Raw genomic sequence first — 21,086 nt, forward strand, 5'->3', positions numbered from 1 at the left:
GCCCATCTGCTCCAGAGAGGAATGGGAGAGAGCCCTGAGTCCAGGTTCCTGAGCTGCAGGCTGTCCTATGGCCCTGGGGCCATCAGAAGTCCTGTCCCAGCTCAGAAAAAGACACTCTCGAGGTGGCATGCGGAGCATGGGGCTGAAGCAGCGGTGCTGACCTGGCGGAAGTTCTCCACAGTGCTCCTGAGGTAGAGAAGCACCTGCTTGGTGGAGCACAGGGCCTGGCGCAGGGTGACACACTGGACAGCGGCCTGGAGCTGCTCCTGAACGTGCTCTTCTCCAAGTGTGTGGCTCTCGTAGGCCATCTGCAGCAGGGCGGAGAAGCCGGAGGCCAAGGCGGGCACACGGGGCGCGGAGCTGCTGGATGTCTGCAGAGGCTGAGAGAGATGGCAAGACAGGAGGGCAAAACGCAAATCAGCACAACGGAAATGCTGCACAGGCTGTAACAGACCTGCAGTGATGTGTATAGCGATGGTCAAAATAATCACGCCTACGACTAAAAATGCAGGCTGTGCGGCACTTCACTGAAGTAAACTCACTCCGAAACCACCAGTCTCACCTACTTCCCTAGAGTGCTTCATGCTGATGGAACATGAAGGGCACGAGTAGGAGGTGTGACTAGAGCCTGCCACACGCCACGCAGATCCGGCTTAACAACAGGAGCCAGGGCAAGTCACCGGACAGGGGACCCGCACTGTGAGCTAGTGGTCTCCCTGGGAGCCTTGTTAGAATGTCTTGTGGGGAGGATGGGAAACAAGGGCCAAACAAAAAGGAATTTCTGGAGCCATTCTGCCTCAAATGGGAGTTGTGGGTTTCTTCTAACATACTGCAAAATGTCTTCCTTATTTACCCCACGTGGCTTATATTACCACACCTCCACTAACTTCTGGGAACTAATAAACCCAAGGCTGTCTGTGCGCTGGACCCAGCGGTTCTCAGAGTGTGGTCCCTGGACCCTCAGGCCCCAGCCCCAAACTGCTGGTTCACAAAGTGGGGTCGGGCCCAGTGGCTGAGTTTGGCAAGTCTCCAGGGAACGGCCACACACCTGAAGGGTGAGAGCCACTGCTGTGACATCCTCAGAGGGGGTGGCCGGGACACCCAAGCACCAGGTGCGCAGCACTTAGCTCCCAGCACCTCAACACTAGCCACTGTCTGGCCGTACCAGGCCTTGGTGCAAGGAAAGGTGAGGACAGGTGTTACAGGCCTGGGCTCTGCAGCCAAACTGTCTGGACAAGTCCTGACTACCACTGAGCGGGGGGAAGCACTCTGTGCCTTGGTTTCCTCATGTGTGCAAAGGGTGGGTGGAGTCTTGATCTACTTCTCAGAGCTATGAGGATCAAAGGGCTCAAAATACACAAAGTACATTTGGTGTGGGGGCCTGGCATGTGCAACCAACAGAACACACCATGAACACTGCTCAGAAGAGCCCTCGGCCAGGGGTGGCGAACCTATGCCACACGTGCGACAGCCAGCTGTGATCACTGAAAGCTCTGAAAGGTTTGCCAGCACTGCTAGGCTACCTGCTTTCTTGAGGGTAGCAGAAATTGAGTGAATTCACAAAAATGCCCACAGTGAAGCTCTTCCCTACCCTACAGAGCACTGGCAAGTACTCTTAACCGCAGCCGGGAGCCCACTACAACAATGCAGTCCCTACCAAAGACAACTCTTTCTTCCTGTGCTGTCTCAGTTTTAGCAGAAGGGAGCCTGCTGGGAGCACGTGCCTAGGTCTGCAGTGAGAGCTGTGACGCAAGCATCATACACCACTCGGGATGGAAAAAGGAGAAAGATAATCTTTTGCCTCCAGCTGAAACAGTGATCAGCCAATTATCATTACAGGCCCAGTGGAAAATTTAATTCTGCCGTATCACTGGCTCCTTTGTGTTCCAGTCACATCAGCTGAGCGGTGGTAATGCAACTTAGCTTCCTCTCCTACACCGGGGAAATCGGAAGATTAAGAAACTGCTCCCTGCGAGCCATATGGCATTCTGGTCACACAGCTGTGGCAGGCCAGCTGCAGCCCATGCAAAGGAAGCTCAGCGGGGCAGCTGCGGCTGTGGCTCACCCAGGCCTCTCGGGCTTGCTCCGGGATCCAGAGGCTGTAGTAGCTGTTAAACCGGGACAGTTGCTGACAGCAAGGAGGGCCGGGAGGCTCAAACTTGTCATAAGCCTGCAGCAGGAGACACAGAGCCAAGGGGTCCCTCTGGGTGTGCAGGAGGTCGGTCAGCACTGCCGTCAGATAGGCCACGATGCTCTCCCCTGCAGAGGACAGTATGTGTGGGAAGGAGCCCACTGGAATCCCTTCTGAGATCCACCAACAGTGCCTCCTTCCACACGAGACCCAGAGAAACTCACGCCACCTCCACAAAGGGCTGCATGCCCACAGGGGAAGGCGGGTCCCACCACACACCGTCCTAGGCTCCACTTTACTGTATTTCATTTTAGCTTATCATGGTACTGGGGGTCAATCCCAAGTGTACTCCACCACTGAACTGAACCCGCAGCCCTTTTTGAGACAGGTTTTCACTATCTCAAAAATTACCCAGGCTGGCCTTGAATTTGTAATACTCCTGCCTCAGCCTTCTGAGTAGCTGAGATTATATTATGAAACAGATAACACAGGGTCAGGCAGCAGTCAGACCTAGGCAAAGCAAAAGCCACCGGGACCCAGGTTTTGCGTAGCATTTGCGAATTCCTCCCTCTTGCCCCGGCACACGAGCCTCTCTGGCAGGGAGGATGGGACCAGGTGCCTGGGTTTCTCCCTTCCAGGCCATGACATACCCCCTTGACTGTGCATTCTCTTTCCCTGCCACAGCAGAGCCTGGAAGCCACAGGCTGCGACGGCCAGATGATTCCACAGGAGCAGCCCGGGTCCCGAGCCACCTCCGGAGGACAGCGCCCAGAAGGGCACCCTGGCCTGCACAGGACCACGGCAGGACAGGGAGCAGACCCCTACTCATTAGAGCATGCCAAGTGCGGGCAGAGAGCCTGCGCCCTCCCACTCACCACACCACTGTGGTCTGCAGGTGCTTCTTGGGACTGAGCTGCCTAGAAAGCTCAGCAAGTATGAAAGATCCACCCTTAGCATCAACACATCAAGAACACACTGAAGAGGCCGCGCCGGCCCGGCACAGCCAGAACACCCTGACTGTGCGCAGGTACCTGCTTCAGTGTCTGTCCCAAGGAGCAACTTATTCCTGGCTTCCAGGGCTGCGGGGACCACGGCGCTGAACGGGAACGTGAGCAGGATCATGTCTTCGTTCAGCAAGAACCCAATCTCCTCGTCCAGGCCTTCGCTCCCTTCCACCAGGACGTCCACCATGTCGAGCACATCTGAGACAGAGGGGCAGTCTAGTCCCGCTGAGGCAAACACCACCAAAGGACTCCACTGCCAACCCCCAGGTGAAGGAGGAATGACAGAATATTTGCACTGAAGAGAATAAAACAAATCTAAACTTCTCTTGGGGTACAATGCTTGATATGGTTTGATACTAAATAGGTGAAGATGTCTTTATAATCTTTGACAAAATGCAGACTATCAGTAGTGGTGAAGCCTTTGAACTTTAACCTGGATATGCAGACAAACAAGCAAAGATCTGAGAGCACAGACTAGAGTGAGGGTCTGGCTTCAAATCTTGACTTTGGGTGAGACACAGCAAGTTATTTAATCCCTCGCTGTGCTGTGGAGACATGGACAATAATACTTTCTTCCTTCAGAGCTGTTTATGAGGCTTAAGGCGGTCACATTTGCAGAAAGCTTACAAAGCACCTGGCAGAGTAAATGCTACCAACTTAAAATAACCCAGAGCAAATTCTATGCACACATCTCATAACATACACGAACATTCTAGAACAGGCTGACCTTTGACACAAAGAAACGAGGTGTCTGCGTTTTGCCTAAGGCATCAGTGCCATTCCTGTTCCGTGTCTAACTTGCCAAGTGGCAGCACAGAAAGGAATGGAGCCTACCGTCGATGTGGGAGATGGGAATGCTGGTGTCATCTGCGTCTTGCCTGCTCGTAGTGGCCTGCAGAGTGCTGGCTTCTTGGACAAAGTCAGACGCTTTGTCTGTGTACGTGTAGGGGTTCGCCACCAGCGTCAGTAAAACCTGGGCATTCGAGCACCAAGGAGAAAACACTGACATGGTTACAAGTGAGATGAAAAAGGGCGGGCAAAGGGAAGTGCTAAAATGTTAGCTGTCCTTAATAAAACAATAATTTTACTGCAAAGATTGCTTCTTCCTTAACTTTCTGTTGCACAATGTAGCAAAATTATCTCCTGTTAGTAGACTAGTGCTTTTACCACGGCGTTTGGTGTATCCCATTCCATCATGCAAAAACAAATTCCCAAAAGAAAATGAAAAAGCATGCAGTAACATATTCCTATGATCCAGATTCTAACGCTAAGTGGATTCTGGAATTGCAGCAGGATTAGGAAATAAGCCAGGGCAAAAGCCCCGCTGGCATCGCCGCATCAAAACGCCTCGATGACGTGGAGGGCCCGGGCGTGTAGTCATCCCAGGACACGCTGCTTTCCGTGGGAAATCTGTGCTTACTCGCTCCAGGAACTGAATCACCGTCTCTCTGCTGTCCTCTGAGGTGTGATCCAGGTGCTCCAGCCAGAGCTCCAGCTCCTTCCAGGTGTATTCAAACACACCTGTGTCCTGTAGAATCTGTAGGGAGCAGACACAGTGCGAACCTGCTTTCTGTGCAAGCTGCAGGGGCCTCGTGCTGCACCAGGGCATGGAGACCGAGGAGCGGGAAGGGGTGAATGAGCCGCCCAGAGCTCTAAACAATACAATTCCTTGCCCAGCTGCTGCTTACTCCTTTTCCAGAGGGCTGGCTTTCTACGTGGATTTTCGCAAAGACCCAGCTAAATGTGCGTGGCCTGACCCCTCCCGGCAACCCAACCTTCAGGCTGCAGGAAGTTCTCCAAGGTCAGGAGCCAGCCATACCACGTCACTGCAGTGTGGCACTGAGACTTGGCTGGGCAAGCAGCACGCCATCCCCACCAGCACAGGACTCAGTATGGGGCTGGATCTGAGCTGCAGGGCTGAGTAACTGACATCCCCTGATGGTCTGATGACAGAGACTCATGGCGTAAGGGGCCTCACGGCACAGGGCCCTGCAACAGTGCGTGCTGAAGAGGCACAAACTGTCGATTCCACCTATTTGCAGTTGGCTCTCAGGACGTGTGCCTGGTGCCAGGTCCCACCCACACTGCCTATAAGGAAATGCAGCCTGGAGGCAAAGGCTCACACAGCCACGCTCCTCAAACGACTCAGGTGGGAAGGGAAACTACGGTGAGATTACCAGCCCCTCATCTAGGTGAAGAGCTGAGTCCTTGAGCCCGAGAAACAGTGAATGTGATTTCTGTAGCACCGCCACCCCCCAAAATGCTGACTATACAACAGAAGTGAGGAAGGAATTCCCCATAGCCAGACCTGCAGCAGCTCTGGAAAGGGAGAACATGCCCTCATCCTCCCCACCTGATCTTAGCCACACCTGTGCTGTGGGGACAGACAAGGTGAAAAGGCTGAACGCCCCAGAGTTCAAAGCTATTCGCCAGATCCAAGGGGACAGAGTGCAGTGTTTACGAGGCCTCGGGTGTGTGGAGCACGGACTGCCTCTTTCTCATCTCTAGTCTCCTCGGCCACTCTGCGGCTCTGTCACCGCCATTCACTACGGAAAATTAAGTTCCGAGTGACTAGTCATGTGTCCAAGTCTCCCAGGAAAGAGTAGAACCAGGATTTAAATCTAAGAATCAGATTTGAAAGCTGATGTTTTCAACCACTTCACTGTGTAATCTCTCAGGAATCAAACTAAATTTAAGACACACTAAAAATTACCATAAAATCTTCTAATTAAAATTTACAATAGTCCCAATACATCCTGAATTCAACAACCACTTACTAAGCATCTACTGTTAAGAAAACCTGTGCAAACGCTTCTCAGAATCCGACGCTGGTAGACAGTGCTCACCTTCATGATTAGAAGTTTGGTGGATGACTTGAGTTGTAAATGGCTACTGGTCACAAACATTTTCATCAGTAAGTAGAACACGGATCGTTCTCCTCCAATGATTTCTGCATCTGGGCCTTCCTAGAGTTTGAACATTGTTACATACTTTCAGTATGAAATTATATATAGATGTACAATTTCAGTAAATCACTATGTATTATAAAGATAACAAGCGCCATGACCTGCTGAGCAGGCAGGTGACCACACGCCCAATACACTGCCAGGTCCTCCTCACACCTCGTTCCAGTGACACTCAGTGAAGCGACTGTGCTCTCACACACAGGAACGGCAGAAGTCAGGCCACTCACTCAAAAGCCCCCAACATCGCTGTGGGATAGGACAGCGATCCTCTCCAGGCGCCAGTGTGTTCCTGGGGTCCAGATCGACCCTACTCTGGCTTACGTTTTGAAAACTGAGGCAAGAGAAGGTAATGGCTTCCTGAGAACCAAGCCCAGGGAGCACAGGTGCAGACACTGAGAGCCTAACGGGTGGTTAAGGAGGGACCCAGGGCTGCCTGATCCCTGATCCCGTCCAAGGCTGCACTGGCCGCATTCTATCAGGATGCAGGGGTGAAAGTACTGACCACTTACACACACTTCACCTGCCTAAAAAGGCTTCCAGGCTTTAGACACAGGCCTCGGAGAGGAGCACAGAGCTCCAGATCCCCAACCCACACTCTGCCCAGTCTGTGATTCATTGCAGTCCTTGGCAATAAGGCTAAGGTGAATACGGTAAAGTGCTGGGGTAACTTAGCCAGCAGATCACGCCAAGAGACACATCTCACAAACATTACAGGCCATTGGCTATAAGTCAGTATCTTAACACCATCTGTTATAATTATGAGGCCTCTGTTCATCTTCCAACTTAATCATCAGGATCGCTTGGCCCAATTCAGCAAGAGTGAAAAACCTGTCAGTGATGCCCCCCCCCGTCTTGGCCCTCTGGGGTGGTGGGCTAAGCACAATGGAAGGCTGAGAACAGGGCTCTGGGCAATACTGACTGGGTCCTACCCTGGACCCCCTGCATGGCTGGGGCCCTACAGAAGTGTCCTATGCACTCTGCATCCCAGTGCTGTCTTTATGGGGTGTGAACAGAGGGGCCACACAAGCCCTCATGTCCGGCCTGGCACGTGGCAAGTCCTCTGGAAAGCTACCCTCAACTCTGATGCAGGGAATCTTAGAGGATTCTGGGGTAACATACACAGACTCCAGGGCCATGGCATGCTTCGAACTTTCTAGAAATATCACATGTAAAAAGGCCAACATCCATTTCCATGCTCTTGGTTCCATATGAAAATCTTACGTAAGATTTAACTCATTAAAAAAGACACTCTGAGCAAATGAGAAGCACACCCAGTGCGGCACACTTGTTTGAGCATTTTCCCTCATGGCACAAGAGTGACAAAGCATTAGGGCATAACAACACAGGCAAAGATCTGCTGCATGCTGAGCTTCCTTCTGGGTCAACACACTCTCTAAAGAGTCCTCGAGGACGCTGCTGAAGACACACACAGGGCTAGCAATGTCTGTGGACTTTCCACCACACACAGTCCTCTGCTGGTTTGGGGTTTATTTCCACCTCTGTCTTAAGCTCCTCCAGGACAAGGACAAAGAAGAAAGTATATTTTATTTCCACAAACATCTTTTTAAAATACAAGAAAAGTATAAGAGTCAAGATAAAAAGACAGTAACAGCATAAAAAGCCAACAAGCCCGGCAGGTTAGCTAGCGGCGGAAGACTGGAACACTCCACTTCATACCTGTGCCTTCAGCCACAAGAACTTGTTGGCCGGCAGCTCCAGGGCCACCTTCAGCATGTGGTGCTGCAGGATGGGAGGGGCCTCCCGGCCGAGGCCCTGCTCCGAGATGATGCCTGTGGGCACAAGGGAGGCAAACTGACAAAGTCACCCAGGAGTGAGTGCCCAGCAAACACTGCCTGACCAAAGGACCCGAGCTGGAAACGCGCCTCCACAAAGATAAAAGGATGTGGGTCTGTCGCTGTGTCTCGGCTGCCTTGCCCAGGCTGTTTATGCACCGCTCTCTCGACACCCCGCCCCACCCCAGGGCTAGCCACATCCTCCGCCGCCCAAAGCCGCCTCCCCGTCACTTGGCCCACGCTAACCTCATCCTAACGCAGGCATCCCCACACCACGCTGCCTCCAAGTGTGAGCTTCATGAATGCGATCTCTTGCCTGGACACTGGCCTCGCTGCCCACATGCAGGTGCTCTGTGGACAGAGCTTCTGGCCACTGAATCTGAGACTGCACCCTTGTCCTCTAACTCAGTGTCTGGATTTCTCCTTTGTGTGAGGACACCGCCAATAAATCCCACCTGGCCACGGTCTAGTGAGTTTCATATTCCCACAGCAAAGACAACCTTGCACCTTCACATAATTAAAATTACAGCTCTGGAAAAGGATTATTTCTGTGGCTTATATAAATTACAAGAAGGGTATTTTCCAAGTTTTCTTCCATAGGCCCAGTTACAAAGTCGATTTTATGAGGCAAACCTAACCATCAAGGATCCATGACCAGGCAAGCATAATGTTACTTTTATGGGATGTGGTTTGAGTCCGACTCAGGGGGGTAAAACACAAGCCTGCTACGTCCAAAGCCTCTGCAGGACGGGATGGGATGTCCATGGTACCCTTTCCTGCCTCCATCTCTGCACCCGGTCCCTGAGAAGACCGCTCTAGAGTAAAGGTGCTGTGGTCCAATCTGTGGACTGTCTGTGGCAGGGCACTCGGGCTGGCTGGCTTTCCCTTCCAGCTCGCACGGCTTATGCTCGGTGCTCACCTAGTCTTACTTAAAAGAAACCTGTCTACTATAAGAATATTGGTCCCAATAAAATTAATCAGGGCCCAGGATCACAAACACCACAGCAAAGTAACCCTGGGCCTTGCTGACCCTCAGTGCCCAAGCGCCTGTCTGCCTTATCGACACCTCTGTCATCTCTGCCAGTGGAGACGGCAGCAGCTGGTCCGCCATCGCCGAGACCCACCTTTCAGCAGCTTGCTGAAGTCAAAGTTGTACTGCATGACCACATGGGGGACCACCTGCTGGTACAGGCAAATGACCTGGAGCAGAACGGCTTTCAGAAGAAGAGTTTCTGCATCGTCTGCAACAAAGAAAATGGCCTGAATTAAGAAACAATTTATTTTTGGATCTTGATCAGGGAAGCAGCCAAGCCACACATGCTGCCACACTGCAGTCAACCGAATGCTGCGCAGGGAAGCTGCAGACAGTAATGAGATGTAAAGCGCTGATGTGGTGCTGCCTAAAGGGCCCAGGCTGCAGCCCTACTTGGCTGCGATGGTCCTGGATAGGTTAAGGCTACTCTGTGTTTTCAAACCCTCATCTGAGCAAGGGGATTTTCTCATAGGGTTGCCATAAGGCCTAGAGGATCTAGATTCAGGCTGCAAAGCCCACTGCCTGGCCAATGACAAGGTCTGAGTCCACAGTTTTCAATATGAAGGGGCCCGTATAGTCCACTTCTATCACTGAGCAAGAAAGAGCCTCCCACGCTGCGCCTAGTTAAAGGCCAGAGCAGACAGCACCCAGCGTTCAAGTCCTCAAGAGATGCAGCACTCGCACAAAGCCTGGACACATTTCTAGTGGATACTGAAGTTCAAGCTACAATTCTACTTCTGCCCCCTAAGCAAAAAACCATGTGGGATACAGCCGAGGGGCCCTGAAACATGAATGCTTGGAGGACCCTCTTGCCAGGAGCCACCACACGCTGCCTGCTGGCTCCAGCCCTGTGAAACACCAGAGGTCCCAAAGCCCTCACCACACTGGGGAGCTGTGCGGGCGGCCGGAGTCCTGTCACCTCTCTTCTTCCCTCTCTCAGCATCTTCTTTCGTCTCTTGCTTTTTAAGTGACTGCCAGACCCACACGACAGTGTTCAGATCTGGCAAAACCTAAATGGGAACAAGGAGTAAAAAACCCAGTTGTATAAACAACAAAGAGGAATGAATGAATTGAGCACAGTAAGAGGGAGCAAAACCTGGCGGGGGTGTGTACAAATGTGTGAGTGTGATAAGTGTGAATTACATGAGTGCTGAGTGTGCAGGAAAGCAGCAAGAGGGTACGCTGAGAACAGGTACACATCCTTTGTGAGCTCTGTTCTGAGGTGCAACTTCTAAAACCGCACACACTAAAGACTTGGTGAATAAAAGGTCTAAACAATAAAAACAAAGCCCTGAAGACTCCTTCCCCAGAGTCAAAGTAACACTTCCACAGGGCCAGCTGGGGGGAACCTGTCCTACACGATCGGGGCAGAATCAGCCTCCGAAGGGAGGAAGAGGGGCTGCCCGGCCACCCAGCCCCTTCACTTGGGCCACAGTCAGTGCCATGGTCCAGAGGAGGCTGAGGGGAGCGGCACAACACCGGCCCCTCGGGACAGGAGGTCCCACCAGAACCAGAACTCCGCCACAGTCCCCAGGGCACAGCGGGGACATTGTCTGAATCCTTACATTGCTCAAAGACTTTGGGACTGCACGGCAAGTGTGACACGTGTGGCTGTTTCGGTGCTGACCCTCAGCACCATGCCACGACTGCCTGCTGGTCTCTCCAACGCGGCGGCACTTGGGACCCCCTGCTTGCCCAGGACAGCCCTCTCTCCCCACTGTGCCCGGTGGGGAGTACACGGGGAAAGCCCAAAGCCAGACCGTGCCCACCTTGCTCAGTGCTTCCCGGAAGAGCTGCACAAATTCTTCCATCACCCCCGCCGTGTACACGCCCGAGTCTTGCCATGCCTCCTTATTCAGGCAGTGGTCAACGATTTTTAATGCTCTCTTCAAAATGAAGGAAATGAGGGACAGAGCTGTGTGTCTCACCGATGTGCTGTCCAGCTGGGAAGAAAAACCGTTCAATCCACACGTGTGTCTAGGTGGACAGAGCTCTCAAGCTCTGCCCTGGCTCTTGCCCCCTCTCCAGTCACACTGGACTCTACATTGTGACAAGAGATGACCCCAGGAACCTTGCCCACACAGACATCCTCCGTGTCTGAGCTCAGCCGCTGCCAGAAAAGCAGTTAGGGAAGATGGCGTCTGACAGTGGTTTCCTTTGCAGTAAGCCTTCTCTGACAACAACCAATGAGGACCACGCAGATTAACAGCAGCAAGACATCACCAGAACCTCCCCCTGCAGGCATGCCGCCACTAACACTCAGCGTTAGGCGGAGACACACGGTGAGAAAACACGTCAGGTTCTGCAGTGCAGAAAGCTCCCTCCAGGTCTGTAAGCACCTGCTGCAGTTTGTGCGTGGTCCGTCTGTCTCCCTAGGGCTCCTGACAGAAGCTCAGCTCGCAGCGTGGCGGTGCCACGAGGAGATGGAATTTCTAAGAGTGCGGCTGAGTGGAAGGCGCTTAGATCACGGGCGGGCCATCAGGAGGGATTAATGTAGTTCTCAGGGGACTCTTAGTGCTTACAGAGGGGTGGCTATAAAAGGAACAGGATTGGCCCTTCTTAGCCTCTGGCTTCCTGTATCACCACGTGGTTTCTCTCATGTACACGGCGTCTATGTCCTTTTCTGCCTGTCCGCCATGTTGTTACACAGCCAGGGCGGCCCTCACAGAAGAGGAACAGATGAGGCTGCCCATTCTTGGACTTTCAGTTTCTGAAACTGTGAGCCAAATACAACTCTTTTCTTTGTACATACCCAGCATTTTGTCACAGTAACAGAAAATGAACTAATGTAAGAAGCAACTCATATCACAGGCCTGGGACACACACAATTCCCTACTTCTGTTCAGGTGACTGCTAGAATGGTCTTCAAAGTCCTCACTGACTACAGACTAGGGTTCAAGACCCTGTGCTAGTAACAAAATTAGGGAGGAGCTCAGGCCATGGTCAGTGCAGTTCATTCCTGGACTACTGATTGTGCCAGAAGTGCCTAGGGCAGGAAAGAAATGCAGAGCTCCAGGCCCCTGCCCAGCCCAACTCAAGCAGAACATGCTTCTTCACATGATGTGCAGCAAGTCCACAAACGCTAAATCCTGGGGCACCCTGCCTGGAGCGCTGGGGATTTACAGTGAGGGAGAAGCAAACAGGACTCTGACCGGCTTTTAGTTTCATAACCATGCCAGCCCAGTGCCCAGCAGGCCAGCCAGCTGCAGTTTCACTTCATGTGGCTGCCGGGCACCTAAGGAGAACACAGGAAATGCCTTAAGCCAACACGGCTCCAATGCATAATCCCTTCAAAGGCAGGCCCCCAGCATGCTCACGCGACACCCAGTGGGCTGGGAGCACAGGAGCTTGGTGACCTGCTTCTAAGTCCTTCTAACATCTCATTTCTAAAATAAACTAGTTCTTCTTCTGATTTAAAACATGTGCTGTTAGAAGTTCGTCAGCCAATACTATAAGGAACAAAAGAAAAAAACAACCTCCCAGCTGCAGCCTCTAGAATTTCTCACACCACTGGGTCCCACGAATATGGGAACAGTCTCAGCTCTCCACAAGGCCATCTGGGCACAGGACCAGGCTATGGCTCGATGGCCTGGGCCTGCACAGGCGAGCAGCCACCAGAAGGGGATGGAGCCAGGCCTCGTCTCACCCGAAGCCACTCTGCCAGAGGACGGAGCCCCTCCGGAATGTGCGCAGACAACACCGGGACAGGAGAGAGGTCAGCCTTTCATCTCCCAGACAGCCAGGGCTAAGTGCAGCGTGTGCAAATGCAGCCTTCAAAGGAGGTGCATCTGACATGTTCCTTCCAATTCCATTCTCTGCAGGCCTCGTGGGAAATATGAATGTCTCCCACAAAACAGATGGGTAAGTTAGCTGGGTCCTAATTTTGCGTATGATGATTTGGCAAACAGAACAAAAGACTTTTTTGCTGAGTTCCACACAGGCTTCTTCTTTTCTCCTCCTCACTCACCGTCCAGGCTCAGCACAAACCCTGGACAGGTATCAAAGAATTCCACTGCAGTCTCAGGAGCTGACACCACTTTAGTGACTGCACCCATCACCACCGGGCCAACTCATGCCCATGCAACACATCTCACGGACCCTGTTCCTGCTGATGTCACGTAATAGCCCAGCCTGCTCAGAAGGACAAGATGCCCCTCTGAATGCCTCGTCTCCCCACGAAGGAACTGGCCACTGGGCTCAGAGGGCTGGCAGGCCCCGAACCCAGGTGGGCCAACTGCCTACAGCAAGTCACCAAAGCTGGTCTGGGGATATAGCTCAGTGGCATAAGCGCCTGCCTGGCAAGCGCAAGGTCCTGAGTTCAATCCCTGGTACCGGAAAAAAAAAAAAAAAGTCACCCAAGCCAACAATGCCATGGTAAAAGATACACGAACCCCTCAACACTTGGCTTTTGAAAGAGCTTGGAACCTGATTAATAAGTTATGATATAATTTAAGTCTCAATTTTTTCAGTAAACACATTCTCTAAAAATGGATGAAGACAGCTGGTTCTCAAAGTACCTATTCCCCAGAAATCTTAACACTATTCACTTGGAGAAAAAAGATTTGCTGGAAATGTACCTAATGGTACAGCATTTGCTTAACATTTGCCATGGCCCACATTCAATCCCCAGCACAATTAAAAAAGAAAAGAATGATTTATTGATAAATTTCAATCTACCTTGTCTAGAAATTCTGAACTAATGAGACTTTAATAAAAGAATTTCCCTCCTTGTAACATTCTCCCATTCCACCCAACCAGAGTAGAGAGGTATGGACAGATCGAGACGTCCCCACCACATGCTCGAGGGGGACAAGGTGTGATACCACTTGTCCCCAGAAGGAATGGCGCTTGTCCAAGGTCCTTGCCCCAAGTGAGGGCACCTGTCACTTGGAAGGCTCAGAGACTCCTTGACAAAACAATCAAACACAGCCATGGGCTGGGGATTTAGCTCAGCGGCACAGTGCCTGCCTGGCAAGCGTGAGGTCGTGAGCTTGATTCCCAGTACCGGAAAAAAAAAAAAAAGCAACACAGCCAGGCTGAAACTCTCAGAAGAGAGTCCAGCAAGAGAAGTTCCAGAAGCCGGGCGACCATGACCTTACGTTTAACGCTTGGGTGAACATGCTCTTACTGCACACCGGGGGCACCGTGGTCACCATCACCATCGCCAGGAGCCGCGGCAAGGGGATAAACTCTTTGGTCTGAAATGCCCGGGAAATCTCTGGCTGGGCCTCATAGATCTAGGAAAAGGAGAAAAGAAATTCAGTTGGGGCCAGAAATAGGCATGCAATAGTGCAGCCATTCCAATCAATTAATTCTATAGTGATAAAAGTCATATCCACTGCAGGGACGAGATCAGACTTGTTAAAGGTAAGTCAGATCACCAGTCTGGCCACCATCAGCAGTGACCTCCAAAGCACAGCCTAGCCTGAGGTCTGGGGCACCCCTTATGATCCCTGACAGTAGACAAATCACTTTTGGAACTGTGCTAGAAGTAATAAAGGTATCACTTACCCATGACCCCTGCACTTGACAAATTCAGATATCTTTTTAAAGTATGACAACCCTTTGGAGTACGGACACTTGATGTTTCAAAATAGTTCGTGGAGGGCAAAACTAGACCTCAGTGAGGTTAGTTCCTTTGGGCCACATGGCTATTGAGCAGCCAGGTAAGGACTGCAGCTGAGTTGCAAAGACCACACACTCGGCCCTCCCCAGTGCTGGGGAGGACAGTGCCAGAAGCCACTCCCTAGAGGGTGCTGGTCACAGAGTCGAGTTTCTCAAGCAAGGGACAGGGCATCCTTCTTCTTCTCACGTGGAGATACAGCTGGGGCTTGCACATGTGGGCATGAGAGGAGAATGCTGAGAATACGTGAATAAAAGCTACTTTTACCGATAATGCCAGGTCCAGACTGAGGTGCAAGGAAACAATCCCAGGTGTTTCACATACACGAGGCAGGCCATAAATCAGAGGGAGAAAAAGCTCAGCGGAGCCAAGCATTACTGCCAAAGTATTTACAGTAACTACAGGCTGTGCATCCCCAATCCAAAAATCTGCAACTTAAAGCTTTTTGAGTATCAAAAGGACACGAGGCTCAGAAAGTTTCATAATGTGAAGCATTCTGGATTTCAGATCGTGCATTTCTGGATTAGAAATGCTTACCCAATAAAACCTATGCAAATATCAAGAAAACCTATGCAAATATTCCAGAACCTGAGAGCCTCTGAAATCTGACACCCTTCTTTCTGGTCCCAAGCATTTCAAGTAAGGATTTCAACCTATACCTCCACTGATAGGTGAGGAAGATGTTGACATCTATGGCTGAAAGGAAATTAACACACATCTACTTAAGCGAACAGACCCGACATATCACAGCTTATGTCAAGATGATCTAAGGACTTGAAGCCAATCTTTAAAAATTATCCCACAATTCAGACATTTCAATCAGCCCAACATATCTAAAAGGAATAAATCTCAAAATCCAGCTCAGCGAATATACTTAGAGGACAAGGTCACCCAAGCTACATCAGCTAAAATATCCCCTTTATCACCATACCGCTCATCAGAGCAGAATGCCCGGCTCGTCCTCACTCCTTACACTCTACACCTACTATTGCTACACATTTTAAAATGCTGTGTTCTGTACCTTGGTGAGCAGCTTGACATTATTTAGCCAGGTGGACTTCACTCTCGGGAGGAAGGAAAACGTCACTTCCTTGAAGTACTTGCTCAGCAGGTCTGGGCACACTTTCAGGATGTTCACCACCAGCTCAGCCACCAGCTCATCCTCGGCTGCAGTTTTCAAACCCAACAGGAAGTGCAAGAGTGTCAGGTTGCCTCCTCTGTTGAGGAGAGAGATGAGGGAGGGGTCAGCAGGGAAAATTCAAGCTAGCAGAGGCCTGGAGCTCCTCTCAGGGACACTGGTGAAATGGCTGCGGGTAAATTTCCTCCAGGACATGAAGTGATGTGTTTCCATGGGTGTGGGATCCTGAACTCTAGAGCGCTTTGATTTCTATCCCCTCCTTCTAAGCAGCTGAGAAGGTCTCCACTTTGTCCCATGTCCCCCTCTGCTTTCTTTTTTTCCCTCCCTGGAATTCAACCTGACTTTTAAAGAAGAGGAAGAAAGCCATCCTCCCTAACCCCACAGCCGCCTACAGTCTCCCCATACCCTAGGCCTTTCTTGTTTTTTTTTTATTTTGAGACAGAGTCTCACTAAGTTGCTAAATTACCAAGGCTGGGCTTGCACTTTCGATTCCCCTACTTCACAGGCCCAGGGTACGCATACACATTACTTTAATCAATGAGGTAATAAAATGAAGACTGCTGACAGTGACACGCTGTACAATACAGGCCAGATGCTGCTCCTGGCAGTTACCTTGCCCCACATCTCTGAAGCAGGCACCAACTTTACAGGGGAGCTCACTGAGGCAGAGAGGAGGTGTAACCTGCTAGAGTCGCAGAGCTAAGTTACAACTACAGTCCTGCTGTGTGATTGAGAAACTGCTCTTATCCTGCAAACCAGGACATGAAGTTTTATTGGAACAAAGTCATAATCTATGTCTATGTCCATGTCTACAGCCACTTCCATGCTATAACAGCATGGCTGAATGGTCACAACATGGACGATGGCCCACCTGCCTAAAATAATATCTGGCCCTTAATAGAAAAGGTCTGTCTCACTCCCTCCTCTAACACCCTACTTTCAGTAACTACGTTCTAGGTGCCAGGCACTACCCTAGGCCCTTGGGAAGAACAAGCGGGTCAGACTCTTGATACCACTTCACACCAAATCAGATCATGCAAAAAAATAATCATGCAAGGTGCTGAGAAGTCACAGGCAGAAGCTGAGCCAGGCGAAAGGACACTGAGAATGGAGGATGTATGTTAGAAGGGGTGCCTGAAGTGGTGACGTCTGTTCAGGGACTTGAATGAAATGCAGCGGGCCACACAGCTGCTGGGAAACCATGCATTTCAGTCGTCTCAAAGCCTGCCTTTACTGTAAACAAACACAATTCCTTTCTGCCTCCCCTAAGCACAAATGTTTGTTTTTGGCTAGTAGTTTGAAATACTCATGAAAACCACAGCTTATTCCAAACAGACCCACACCCTTCAGCTGATCTGATATGCTCATTAAATGATCATCCATTTCACAGACCTAGTTAAACAGAGATGATTGCTTTAAAAAGGGGGGAAATGTATATGTTTTAAACAAGGTTATTAGAATGTGTCTGACTATAAAAGTCCCATGTAACACTTTAGCAGGAAAATGAGCTCCTCCTAACGGATGAGCAGAAAGCTACACTATCACTAAGTGTGAGTCAGAATAATCTCAGAATTAAAATAAATTCAAAGTTACATGCAAACCAGGTATGGTAGCGCACACCTGTAATCCCAGCACTGTAGCAGGCTGAGGCAGGAGAATCATAAATTTAAGCCCAATCTGGGCAATTCATTGAGACCCTGTCTCACACACACAAAAAAAACAAACTAGGAAAAAAACACCACCACTACCAAACAATCAAGCATTATCTCATTCTGAAGGAATCAGCGTTTGTTGAATGCCCAAAGCTGGAGCTAAATCAAACTATCTAAATCTGTGCAATAAACACCATGCTGTCAAGAGGGGAGAGTAAGCTGTTCACAAGGTCCAGAAAACATGGCCGGTAGCTTTACTGTCAAATGAGGACAAAAGCCAGGTTATTTTGGTAATTCAAAATAACACTGATATATATTTAATGACTACAAAGAGAACATCTAAGAGAATATAATCAAATCATTAGATATCGACTTTTGTGTTTTCTTACCAATGAAATGTTATGATAACCATGAACTACAAAACAAAATATAAAATATATATATATATTGGTTTTGTACTTTGAGACAGGGTCTCACTATGCAAGGTCCCATGGGCCTTGAACTCACTATGCAGCCCAGGCTAGCCTTGAACTCATGGTGATACTCCTGCCTCAGCCTTCCAAGTGCTGGGATTACAGGCATGCACCACTGCATCTGGCAAAAAAACATAATTTATAATCCTGTTGTTCAAAGTGCCTTATTGACTATCAGCTTTGGAACTGTATTTCCTAGGTTCAAATATAAACTTTGCATTGACTGCCCTGATATTATCACCCTCCTCTCAAAACTAGGATAATCAGGACACTTATCTTAGGACCACTGCAGAGGCCACATCAGGGCCTCCCCTCCCTGGGAAGGTGACATAAGGGACTCCTACTCCTTCTCAAGTCTGACTGATGCCAGCATCTTCCAGCAGACACGGACAACACCTCCCTAGGGGACATACCACTGTCTACGTATCTAAATACATTGCTACCTAAGGCCTCTGCCCTTAAAGGGTTGCAACAGACTTGGGGTATCTAATCGTTCACCCCTAAAATGAATTAGATAATGAACACAATTCCTATTCTAACCCACACTTCTATTATGTAGCTGGTTTCCAGTCAGTACATGATGACTTCTGAGAACACACGCTGGAGTTCACGAGAAAGCCGTAGTTTACCTGCCAAAGGTACCCAAAGAAGCGTCATAAAAATTAATCCCATGCTTGAGCGAACAGCAAAGATCCATCAGGAAGTTATGAACGAGCTCCCTCACCATGGTTTTCCCTGCTTCTTCAGCAGACACCTGTGAGGGGTGGAAAATAATTCAATGAATCCCAAGTTCATGAACCTTAGTAATAGCTACAGCATAAAAACAGGACAGTATCATCCACCTAATGACAACTCAGAAAATACTTTCAATCAAACACTTGGAATTATTCCAAAAACAAAACGAAACCATCCCAAGCAGACACATCCATCAAGATAAAAGAATACTCTTAAGAGAGGCAAGTTTAAACTTTTGTTTTTAAAAGCTTTGAAATGACTTAATTTGTCTTGTACTTTCGAATGAGAAACTGCACATGGGGAGCGTTATTATGCCCACAGGGATTCCTATAAAAGATATGTTTGGAACAGGGGGACCTGGGCAAGTCACTGAGATAAAAGGGAGGAGAACAGCAGGCTCTGGAGAAGCGGGCTTTGCGGAAGTTAACCGAAAGGCTGCGCCTCCGCTGTGTTGGCCAAGTCCCTGCTGAACACACTCTGAGGACCGTAAAAAGGCACACTGGGCTGGAGTCAATCCGAGAGCAACTGTTTTCACTCAGCACAAATAAAATGTCACAAAATAAACGATCCGTGTCAGTAGGTGAGGACATACAAGGCCCCCTAGGCAGGGTTCTGAAGTGAACGAAAGCTTTGAAACTCCAAAACCTGGATGTGAAAAGAACGGAAGAAAGAAAAGGAAGAGCCTCCATGAGAGGAGGGAGAGCCTCGCAGAACCCCACCACCCTCCGTGCCAGGCAGACACTCACACAGAATCAAGCTGTCACTCACCAGACGGAGTAACAGTTTTCTCATTGAAAACAACATCCATGTACTACCATGATAACTCCCAGATGAGAACAAAAATCTTAGGGTAAAAATACAGAATTTAATCTGTTTGTAATGGCACATGCCTGTAAGTCCCCCTACTTGAGAAGCTGAGGCAGGATTACAAATTCAAGACCAGCATGGGCAATTTAGCAAGACTCTGTATCAAAACAAAAAATACAAGGGGCGGGGATGTAGGTCCATGGTAGGACAGTTGTCCAGCAAGCACAAGGCCCAAAATCATATTGCACTTAGCACAGAATTAATATAACCACAAGCCAAAAGAAACAGATGAAATGATGGGATTTGTTTTGTTTGTTTTTAGTTTAATTTCTTGGTTTTTGAGATAGGTTCTGGCTATGTAGCCCACGCTGGCCTTGAATTTGTAGCAATCATCCTGCCTCAGCATCACAGCTGTTCAGATCATAGGCGTGGGCCACTGCATCCAGCTGGGGATTTTATCTTGAAGTCTAGTGTAATATTGAGAAGCTACCATTAGTAAGGTCTACTGAAACCCAAGAGACGGTACCGTGGCGTTCTCCGAATTTTCTGGGGTCACATCAGCGATCCCATTCCAGCTGTAGAGAGACGCTATGTGGACCAGGACCTGCCCAGTAAAGAAGCGCACCTTCTGGGTCTTCGTGATATTTTTATTGTGAACTACCTGAAAACAATGACAGAACAAGTGATGTTTAAAGAAATCATTTGTTTTTAAAAAATCGTTTCTTGTCTTATCATCATTATAAAAATGCATGCTAATTGCAGAAAATTTGGCCAAAAAGAGGGAAAAGTATAGACAAATATGGAACTCACCAACAGCCCAAACATCTTGGTACCTCGTTACCATTTTGGGATTTCCTTTCAGCCCCCTACCGGCAGTCACAGCACGCAGGTCTATAGCCTGGCTAACTTTTTTAGGCTTGAGATTATATTGCTATATGGTTCTGTGCCTCTTTTACCTACCTAGTGTGAGCTTTCACCGCATTAAAAATCCCCCCTGAAGGTTGTTTCGGAGGATGAGATAGTATTCTGTGCTGTCAGCGTACCCTAACTTACCTCACCTTTCCCGTGATGTCTCTACCCGGCTACTCACCATCAAGCCTTATATGAAGTCTACACTGCATTTCTGTGAGGGGCCTGGCAGAGCCTTTAAATGTAACTGTAGTGCACAAGATTCAAGCTCCACCTGCGCTGGGCGGTGTGGGCCAGCCTATGTACTTGAAATGCACCCTCCAGGAGGTTCTGATTCAACACTCCAGCTTGCAGCAACCCTAAGTCGGGCTTGCAGTATACGTAAGATCTTTAGCACAGGGTGCCAGGCTGCTACCTTCCACAGGGGCTGCAGCACCTCCTCTGGGGGAATATGCGGCTCAAAGCGTCTTTGTCAGTACTGTGCCAAATGTCGTTTTTTAAACGGTCAGTGGTACTCTGGAACGGGAAGAAACCTGTATGCCACTCTTTGTTTTACTTCAGGTAAGGTGATATTCTTAGGGAAGGGGGGCAGTGCTGCCTCGGGCACTGGAAGGTGTGCAGCAGCAGCATCACTTCTGGTCTCTACTGACTAGGGGTCAGTTTTAGCTCCCCAGTTATAACTGCAAAGGATTCCAGCACGGTGGCACACCCCTATAATCTCAGAACTTAGAAGGTTGATGGGGCTGGGGATTTAGCTCAGCGGCAAAAGCGCCTGCCTGGCAAGCGCAAGGTCGTGAGTTCGGTTCCCGGTACCAGAGAAAA

General features: G+C 49.7%; 1 protein-coding gene across 4 annotated transcripts in view; it reads right to left on the reverse strand.

Annotated features, from left to right (window-relative positions):
• Urb1 (URB1 ribosome biogenesis 1 homolog (S. cerevisiae)) overlaps nucleotides 1-21,086 on the reverse strand; it is a 66,355-nt gene that overhangs the window by 29,931 nt on the left and 15,338 nt on the right. For 3 of the 4 annotated variants that reach the window (XM_013504128.1, XM_005375666.2, XM_013504131.1), the window contains 14 exons: nucleotides 19,882-20,016; nucleotides 18,443-18,567; nucleotides 15,572-15,767; nucleotides 14,027-14,164; nucleotides 10,697-10,870; nucleotides 9,808-9,937; nucleotides 9,019-9,135; nucleotides 7,779-7,891; nucleotides 5,982-6,101; nucleotides 4,556-4,672; nucleotides 3,970-4,108; nucleotides 3,163-3,333; nucleotides 2,066-2,259; nucleotides 162-380 (listed from right to left, as the gene is read on the reverse strand). In XM_013504128.1, the coding sequence (XP_013359582.1) occupies nucleotides 162-380; nucleotides 2,066-2,259; nucleotides 3,163-3,333; nucleotides 3,970-4,108; nucleotides 4,556-4,672; nucleotides 5,982-6,101; nucleotides 7,779-7,891; nucleotides 9,019-9,135; nucleotides 9,808-9,937; nucleotides 10,697-10,870; nucleotides 14,027-14,164; nucleotides 15,572-15,767; nucleotides 18,443-18,567; nucleotides 19,882-20,016 (2,088 nt within the window). The remainder of the gene's footprint in view (nucleotides 1-161; nucleotides 381-2,065; nucleotides 2,260-3,162; nucleotides 3,334-3,969; nucleotides 4,109-4,555; nucleotides 4,673-5,981; nucleotides 6,102-7,778; nucleotides 7,892-9,018; nucleotides 9,136-9,807; nucleotides 9,938-10,696; nucleotides 10,871-14,026; nucleotides 14,165-15,571; nucleotides 15,768-18,442; nucleotides 18,568-19,881; nucleotides 20,017-21,086) is intronic. The other variant, XM_013504123.1, reaches the window with a different exon arrangement.

This window comes from Chinchilla lanigera, unplaced genomic scaffold, assembly GCF_000276665.1.
Source record: "Chinchilla lanigera isolate Chin_1 unplaced genomic scaffold, ChiLan1.0 scaffold00006, whole genome shotgun sequence".
Lineage (NCBI taxonomy): Eukaryota > Metazoa > Chordata > Mammalia > Rodentia > Chinchillidae > Chinchilla > Chinchilla lanigera.